The 9003-nt window shown below is 49.1% G+C and overlaps 1 protein-coding gene across 1 annotated transcript; it reads left to right on the top strand.

The window, feature by feature from the left end:
- Positions 1–355: 355 nt before the first annotated feature.
- LOC115407452 (eukaryotic translation initiation factor 4 gamma 3-like) lies at positions 356–7167 on the top strand. The gene is made up of 11 exons (XM_030117800.1): positions 356–394; positions 731–856; positions 985–1182; positions 1558–1704; positions 1794–2030; positions 2382–2492; positions 2567–2699; positions 2866–2960; positions 6548–6629; positions 6765–6902; positions 6998–7167. Exons 1-11 carry the CDS (start codon positions 356–358, stop codon positions 7165–7167), a joined length of 1476 nt encoding a protein of 491 aa, XP_029973660.1.
- Positions 7168–9003: the final 1836 nt, after the last annotated feature.

Here is a 9003-nt window from a genome sequence, read left to right on the forward strand (position 1 = left end):
TTCCAACATGGCCGCCTCCGGGAGCCTCATTTGGTGGTCATAGAAACAAACGGGTGACGTCACGAATGGTTAGCTATGGCATCACCATTGGCTGCCAATGTGACCGCCACTTGAAAGGAGCCTGTTGTCTCATCAGAAGCCCATAGCTTCCTGCTTGCATCTGCCTAGCTTCAGATCACTTGCATTTGATTCCCGGAGTGAATTCAGCTTGTCGAGCGACTTCACTTTTTGGCATCTTTTAGAGACTTTTAGAGACTTTTGGAGAGTTTTGGAGACTATTTCCGAGCGTTTTACAAGGCTTACTCTGAACGGTTTAACCAGGAGACTGAATATGAACAGTTCAGATTTACAAAACATGACTTCCCCGCAGACTAAGGAGGCCTGCGACCCTGAGGTAAGACAAGAGCATTCAGTTCCAACAAACACAGTTCTAACATGTGGATAATTAGCTTGAAATACAACTTCTGTGAGCCCTTAATTTAACTGAGGTATTTCTTAGCTCCTGCTGCAACTGTGCCATCAGATATACCACTAAATTCATTATTGACCTATGCTACAATTATCAAAAATGATCAGTTTTAATTTCCAGCTGCTTTTAGCTACTTCAGTGATGCTCAAACATCAGATTTTTTTCTAAATATCTCTATTTGTTTGCGTTCACTTTTTTTTCCATTTTTTTTCTGAAAACATGAACTCTGTATTCTCTATTTGTGTCCTGTTGCCTTCACAGCCACAGGAAGCTCAGGTTCGGACCTTCTGCTTGAACAATGGTGACCTTAACAAGTGCAGCAATGCTTGGAGGCCCAGAATGAAGAGGAGCAGCCCTGCGAAGGACCCAGAAATGCTGCAAACGGAGGTACGGGCAAAAGTTCACACTCAAAACACTCTACCTACACTGCACTACGGATTTCAGTGTTCCTGTGCCGGCTAAATGTTTGATGTTCTCACTGATTAACCATATTTTTAAAATGATTTCCCCCCCAGGACCTCCTGCGGCAAGTGCGGGTCATCTTGAATAAACTGACTCCGGAGAGGTTCGACCGGCTGGTGGAGCAGGTGCTGGAGCTGAACATCGACTCCGAGGAGAGGCTGAGCGGTGTGGTGGACCTGGTCTTCCAGAAGGCCATCGACGAGCCCAGCTTCTCCGTCATGTACGGACAGCTGTGCCACCGCCTTGCCCTTGTAAGCACGCTTTTTTTTTTTTTTAATCACAGTTCGTTAAGAATGAAAGTGTACATTTTAAAACAGAGGACATTGGGTTGTAGTTGCAAATGCGTCTGTCTGAATATCAAGTAGCTCGGGCGATCTTCAGAGGCCTGATTGTTTTGATCTGTTCTTTTGGAGACTCACTGATTTGGTGATGAATGTTGAAAAAGTGAATTTCTGTTGGGGAAACATGAATTCATGATCCACCAACATGAACCTTCCCATCAGAAATACTTTTTAAATGCTTTTACGTGTTCTGAAGTTAAAAATGATGAATGGTTTGTGCCACACAAACATTTTTGAAGCGGTTTGCTTTTCCCCCTAACCTTAACCTCTGTCTGTGGTTCACAGGTGAAGGTGCAGATGGCCGAGAAAGCCGACAGCACAATGACCTTCCGCAGGCTGCTGCTTCGCCGCTGCCAGAAGGAGTTCGACATGGAGAGGAGTGACGACGTGGTGGTTCAGAAGAAGCAGGCGGAGCTGGACTCTTCTGCATCCGTAAGTGTTGATTCAACTTCTCATTGTTTCGCAGATATGTCTGAACGGCTCAGTGAGTCTCATGTGAATGTTTTTCTTTCTTTCTTCAGACTACAGAGCGCGAGCGGCTCCAGGAGGAGCTGGAGGATATCAAGACCAAGGCTCGGAGGCGCTCACTCGGACTCGTCAAACTCATTGGAGAGCTCTTCAAGTTGAAGATGTTGACGGCGGCCATTATTTTCAGCTGTACCTCCCAGCTGTTAGAGAGACAGGACGAGGACTCGCTGCAGGGTCTCTGCGCGCTGCTCACAACTGTCGGCAAAGAGCTCAACGCTAAAGGAGCCAAGGTGAGACTGAGGATGCCGGTTTATCGGTTCTGGATTGATGTTTTTATTTTCCTCAAATATCAAACTGACACTTTTGGGACATATATTTAGCCATGGTGCTGAAAATTACAAGAGAATTTTCTGTGAGATTCAAACTAGCTCAGCTTATCTTAAAGGCTCCAAACCAGAAAACCTTGATGTGAAAATCAGTCCCTTCAATCGGAGCATATAGTCTTATTTAATCTGAGGGAAGAAAGTGAGAGTTAGAGTGAAATGAAAGGAACTTCCCAAATAACTGCTTTTTGTTGTTCTGAAACAGAGAAACAAAAATAACACTTTCTCTCATCTTCTCCTTGTTTTTCTTTCCATCAGAAACAGATGGATCAGATGTTCAATCAGATTCAAGAACTGATCCAGGAGCGCCGAACGTCGGCACGAATCCGCTTCATGCTGCAGGACGTGGTGGCGTTAAAAGAGGTGCGTGTTTGGGTTGAGAGATTGAACTCTTAACTCCTGGACCGACATTAACAAAATCCGTTGATTCTTCTCAGGAACAGTGGGTTCCTCGCAAGGCCGACCAGGGCCCGAAGACCCTCCTCCAGGTCCACCAAGAGGCTGAAATGGAGCAACAGGAGGAGCAGCTCCAAACGACGAAGCAGCTGTTCCCCAAAACCGAATGGAGACGAGCAGGTGAGTCCCTCAGTGGAAATCCTCTATAAGGCTGAGAATCTCTCAGCTGACTTATGATTTGCCCTCATGCAGAAATAGTGAAACATGAATATGTCCTTCAGTCGCCACTCTGACTGATCAGTGTTTTTAAACTGTGTGTTTTCTCTGTGTGATGGTGTGTTCTCAGGAACCTCGGTCGCTTCTCCATACCGGAACAAAGAAAGCAGCTTCTCTGCTCCCACCAGGACCTTCATCCCCTGGAACACCCCCAGGTTTTCAAAGGTGAGACACACTGCAGGCAGGCTGAGCTCCACTTCCAGCAGCTGGATGGAAACTACTGCCTTTTCACTGCTTTTTTACCAGCAGTGACGCTGACCTCCTCCAGGACGGATGTTGTAAATGCATTTTTCCAGCTGGAGCAGAATGAGCACGTTTCCATTGTTTTAAGAAAAGACACAGTGCATTCTTTTTCTGAGTGTTACATTTCTTCAAGACTACAGAATCCATAATTATCTCTCTATTTTCCTGCAGCGGCCACAGTCAGATGAGGCCTTCCAGCTGCGCCCACAGGGTCGCTCGCTACGGGAACGGGGATGTCGTGGATGGACTCCAGCTGTGAACTCTGGTAAGATCGCTTCCTCCTTGATTTCTCTCTTTTTTTGAATCCGAACAAATACTTTAATTGGGGCTGTCAGTTTTAATGGCATTAATTGAAGTTAATTAATGAAGCGCTGTCAATAGGGAACTTTTTTCAATCTTGATTAATTGCAGATTTAGGGTTAGAGTTAGCAAGTGTGTCAAAGAAAAGACATAAGAGAATAAAAGTGCTTCGTTGTTTTCATCCCTGGTCAGTACAGGTGAATTATGAGGATTAGATTCCTCATTTGATGCTTGAGAATGTCACAAATACGCTGCTGTGGCGTTTATGTTTTGTTCTGCTCAACACAAAAAGACAAAATCTGAAGTTTCTGCTGTTTTTCTAATGTGCTGCTGCGTGTGAGTGGTGATAATGAGGCTTTTCCTTGATTGATCTCTTTTGCAGAAACAAGAGTTTCCAAGACCGCCGGCCCCAAACGAGACCCTGCGCTGCTGTCAGCGCCTTGGTCTCGGCTCTCCACTTCCCCCACAAGACCCAGACATGGCGGCGCTGGAAAGATGAAAAAGACAGATGTGAAGCAGAGACACAGTGAGACCAGCGAGATGGAGGAAAACCGAGTTGAGCCAGGTGAGCTGACGGTGGTCGATACCAAACCTGCATGATGCAAACTCAAGCTTTATTATGATTGTTTCCTAAATATCAGAGCAGCTCAGAGCAGCTTGACTTGGTTGTTATTTTAAACAGTGTGTAAAAACCCGACAAAAACACAAATGTGACTCTACATTTTTTGTTGACAGTGACAGTGGTGGAACCAGTGGAGCAGGTGGAACCACGAGAGCCCCTTCAACTGGCGGAAGCGCTGGAGCCCCTTCAGCCGGCCGAACCGCTGGAGCCACTTCAGCCGGTGGAACCGCTGGAGCCACTTCAGTTGGTGGACCCACTGGAGCCCCTTCTGCCGGTGGAACCGCTGGAGCTCGTTCAGCCGGCAGAACCGCTGGAGCCCCTTCCGCCGGTGGAACCGCTGGAGCCCCTTCAGTTGGTGGAACCACTGGAGCCCCTTCAGCCGGCCGAACCGCTGGTGCCCGTTCAACCGGTGGAACCACTACAGCCCCTTCCGTTGGTGGACCCACTGGAGCCCCTTCAGCCAGTGGAACAGCTGGAGCACCTTCAGCCGGTGGAACCGCTGGAGCACCTTCAGCTGGCGGAAACGCTGGAGCACCTTCAGTCGGCGGAACCGCTGGAGCTCGTTCACCCGGCGGAACCGCTGGAGCACTTTCAGCCGGCGGAACCGCTGGAGCTCCTTCAGCCGGTGGAACCGCTGGAGCTCGTTCAGCCGGTGGAACCACTGGAGCCCCTTCAGTCGGTGGAATCACTGGAGCCCATTCAGCCGGTGGAACCACTGGAGCCTGTGGAACTGCTGAAACCGGCTGAATTGAGCTCTGAGGAGCTAAGAAAGATGAAGAAGAGAGCCAGGAGACAGAGAAAAAAAGAGGCCAGACAAAAAGCAGCCATGGAGGAAAGCAGAGTTGAGCCAGGTGAGCTGACGGTGGTCGATACCAAACCTGCATGTTTTATTGTGATTGTTTCCTAAATTTCAGAGCAGCTCAGAGCAGCTTTACTTGGTTGCTGTTTTAAACAGTGTGTAAAAACCCTACAAAAACACAAACGTGACTCTACATTTTTTGTTGACAGTGACAGCAGTGGAACCAGTGGAGCAGGTGGAACCACGAGAGCCCCTTCAGCCGGCGGAATCGCTGGAGCTCGTTCAACCAGTGGAACCACTGGAGTCTCTTCAGTTGGTGGACCCACTAGAGCCCCTTCAGCCGGCGGAACCACTGGAGCCCCTTCAGCCGGCGGAACCGCTGGAGCGCATTCAGCCAGTGGAACCGCTGGAGCTCGTTCAGCCGGCGGAACCGCTGGAGCTTGTTCAGCCGGTGGAACCGCTGGAGCTCGTTCAGTCGGTGGAACCGCCGGAGTCCCTTCAGCCGGCGGAACCACTGGAGCCCCTTCAGTCAGCGGAACCACTCGAGCCCCTTCAGCCAGTGGAACCACTGGAGCACCTTCAGTTGGTGGAACCACTGGCGCCCCTTCAGGCGGCGGAACCACGGGAGCTCGTTCAGTCGGCGGAACCGCTGGAGCCCCTTCAGTCGGCGGAACCGCTGGAGCCCCTTCAGGCGGCGGAACCACGGGAGCTCGTTCAGTCGGTGGAACCGCCGGAGTCCCTTCAGTCGGCGGAACCACTGGAGCCCATTCAGTCGGTGGAACCACTGGAGCCTCTGGAACCGCTGAAACCGGCTGAATTGAGCTCTGAGGAGCTACGAAAGATGAAGAAGAGAGCCAGGAGACAGAGACAAAAAGAGGCCAGACAAAAAGCAGCCATGGAGGAAATCAGAGTTGAGCCAGGTGAGCTGACGATGGTCGATACCAAACCTGCATGTTTTATTATGATTGGTTCCTAAATATCAGAGCAGCTCAGAGCAGCTTGACTTGGTTGTTATTTTAAACAGTGTGGAAAAACCTCACAAAAACACAAATGTGACTCTACATTTTTTGTTGACAGTGACAGCGGTGGAGCCAGTGGAGCAGGTGGAACCACAAGAGTCCCTTCAGCCAGTGGAACCGCTGGAGCTCATTCAGCAGGTGGACCTGCTGGAGCTCGTTCAGCCGGCGGAACCGCTGGAGCACCTTCAGCCGGCGGAACCGCTGGAGCTCGTTCAGCCGGCGGAACCGCTGGAGCACCTTCAGCCGGCGGAACCGCTGGAGCTCGTTCAGCCGGTGGAACCGCTGGAGCCCATTCAGCCGGTGGAACCACTGGAGCCTGTGGAACCGCTGAAACTGGCTCAATTGAACTATGAGGAGCTAAGAAAGATGAAGAAAAGAGCCAGGAGACAGAGAAAAAAAGAGGCCAAACAACAAGCAGCCATGGAGGAAAACAGAGTTGAGCCAGGTGAGCTGACGGTGGTCGATACCAAGCCTGCATGACGCAAACACATGTTTTATTATGATTATTTCCTAAATATCAGAACAGCTTGACTTCGTTGTTGTTTTCAACAGTGTGTAAAAACTCCACATAAACACTAATGTGACTCTACATTTTTTGTTGACAGTGAAAGTGGTGGAACCCGTGGAGGCCCTTCAGCCAGAGGAACAGGTGGAGCAGGTGGAACCGCTGGAGCCTGTTCACCCAGAGGAACAGGTGGAGCAGGTGGAATCAGTGGCGCCTGTGGAGCCCACGGAGCCTTTAGAGCCGCTGTGTTCTTCTCTTTTTCAGGCCAACGTGGAGGACAGTCAGATTAAGTCGTCCTCCTTCATGAGAGCTGTGTTGAAGGCCGTGCGTCAGCCCGCAGTGAACGGTAAGCACCGCAGCACCTGGAGGAGACCCTCCTCTGGTGTCAGCCCCGCTATAACATTCCCAGTGGGAACGGAGCGACTTCTCGCCATGCACTCACCCTCACTCTTTCTCTTGCTTTGCTGCACAGGTAATGAAGCCAGCTGTCGAGTGGACACAGTCGTCCTGAAGAAGAGCTTGCCGGTCCTACGACAATACCTGGACTCCGACGATGAGCGACAGCTGCAGGCGCTTTATGCCCTTCAGGCTCTGAATGAGTCCCTCGGTCACCCTACAGGTAAGATGAATTTCTTGACTACATTGTGGCTTTTGACACCAAGAAGGAGCACTCACAGAAATCCTCTAATGTCTGTCTCCTCTCCTGTTGTCCAGACTTCCTGCAGATGTTCTTCGATTTATTCTACGACTGGGGACTGATCTCAGCTGCCACGTTCCTCAAGTGGCAGATGAGCAGAGACGATGCCGAGCCGAAGGGAAAAGCCAAGGCCGTCGAGTCCACCATGCCCTTCTTCACCTTCCTGCGGGTGTGTGAGGGACTCTGAGCTCCAGACAAGAAGATGGAACAGAGTGCCGGAATTTAGAACAATGGGTGGAGAATTTAGAACAAGGTGTAGGGAAGTAGTGGAAGTAAGTTGCTACTTTCCAGGACGCAAATAGCCTAAAAAAAGAAAAAAGAAGAGCAAAACTCAAGGCACAAGTACGCTAACGAAGAAAACTAATTTCCAGTACAAAAATATTGAATCAAAAGACAAAAAAAAGAGCTAAGCTCAAGGCACAAGCAGGCCAACAAAGAAAACTAATTTCCAGGACAAAAAAAGGTTATCAAAAGACAAAAAAAAGAGCTAAGCTCAAGGCACAAGCAGGCCAACAAAGAAACCTAATTTCTAGGACAAAAATAGATTACAAAAAGAAAAAATGATAATCTTTTATTACGGAACAGGGACGCTGGAAAACCAAAACACAACGGAGCAGCGACGTGCCGTGAGGAGGAAGGGGAGGCCGGGCTTCCCCGACTGTCACAAAAATAAAAATAAAATAAAATTACAAAAATAAATGAAATGGTTGTATTTTCCAGTGATTTTATAAACTAATTATGAATTGAACTTGGCCGTTTTTACATTTTCTTTTAATTTTCATTAAAATACTGAGAAGAGACTCGGCAACGGACACAGTGCGACACAGCGCTGCCCCGCCTACATCCGGAGGCCAGGTTTGACTGAGCCTCAGATGAGGGCGGTGCTCTGTCTTTATGTCGTTATTAATGTTCAAATACGAACACTATGTGAACTAAATGTTCATAGTTGAGCTGATTTATATAATGAGCCATGTTTTTGTCAGCAACTTTATTTCTGTCATGTGTTTCTTCAACAAAAGCTTTATTTTGACTCAGAAAGGTAAGAATTTCCCCTGGATGATCAATGGAGTATTTCTGATTGTGATTTTGAAGAGCTGACCCGACTGCAGGTCTTCCTCCACCTTCGTCTTCCTTGAGCTTCCTGGTGAAGTTTCTTTCACTTTTGCCAGCATTTCGTTTCTTCTTGCCTTTGTCCTCTGAAGCATCCACACAGGAAACTTCAATGTCGTCCTGCCTTATGTCTTTTGTTTGTTCTGCTTCGCACCTGCAGAAACCAAAGCTTTTGTCTTGGTTCTCCGTAGCCACTCTGGCTGAAGTCCTGCAGACTTTATTGATTTGCCAGTTCACTCTTCACTGCAACAACGGCGGGTTTTTCCCGGTTTCGCTGTGCCGCCACCTTGCATGGCCTTCACCGGAAGATGCAGCATTGACAGGACACAATCCGTCCTGGACCCTCAACTTCCTGGAGAAAGTTCTTCAGTGCCCGGCGGTTCCTTGGGCTGCTCTGAGCCTGGATTAGCTCTTTCCTCCGAGATGTGAAACACAGTGCAATGACCTTAGCCATACCTTCTGCTGGTCCTGCTCCTTTCGCCATTCTTGCTTGTGTGTCCGGTACACAGGCGTGTTAAACTATTTCCTCTCTCCCACTGCTGCTTCCACACATACAGGAAGTGGGTCTACTTGTCTCCTTTGAAGCCCGTTTCCTTGTAACTTTTCCATTAGTTTCTGGGATTGCTGTTGTTGCAGCGGTTGCAGCTGTTTGAGCTCAGAGCTCCAGCTGTTCCTTTTCTTGTGAGCTGTTGTTCCTCCCGGTGTGATTTCTCTTCAGACATGCTGCATGTGTGACCACTGCAGCTCTCTCAGCCTCCGCTGTAGAGCTTGGAGAACCTGTGGAGCTTCAGCTTTTCCTGCCTCAAGCACTCTGTTTGCTGGAAGGCTTGCTGGCAGGCAGCGTTCCACACTGAGCTGAAGTCAGGTAGGACACAGGCGATCCACATGAAGATGATGAGACACACCCAACAGA

Source organism: Salarias fasciatus, chromosome 20 (assembly GCF_902148845.1).
Source record: "Salarias fasciatus chromosome 20, fSalaFa1.1, whole genome shotgun sequence".
NCBI classification, from domain to species: domain Eukaryota; kingdom Metazoa; phylum Chordata; class Actinopteri; order Blenniiformes; family Blenniidae; genus Salarias; species Salarias fasciatus.

Bases quoted from the DNA above. Each gene is read 5' to 3' on its own strand.
- LOC115407452 (XM_030117800.1), top strand. From the start codon at position 356: ATGACTTCCCCGCAGACTAAGGAGGCCTGCGACCCTGAG. The intron at 2,031-2,381 runs GTGAGACTGAGG...TCTTTCCATCAG, and splicing joins TCAACGCTAAAGGAGCCAAG to AAACAGATGGATCAGATGTT. The intron at 6,903-6,997 runs GTAAGATGAATT...CCTGTTGTCCAG, and splicing joins GTCCCTCGGTCACCCTACAG to ACTTCCTGCAGATGTTCTTC.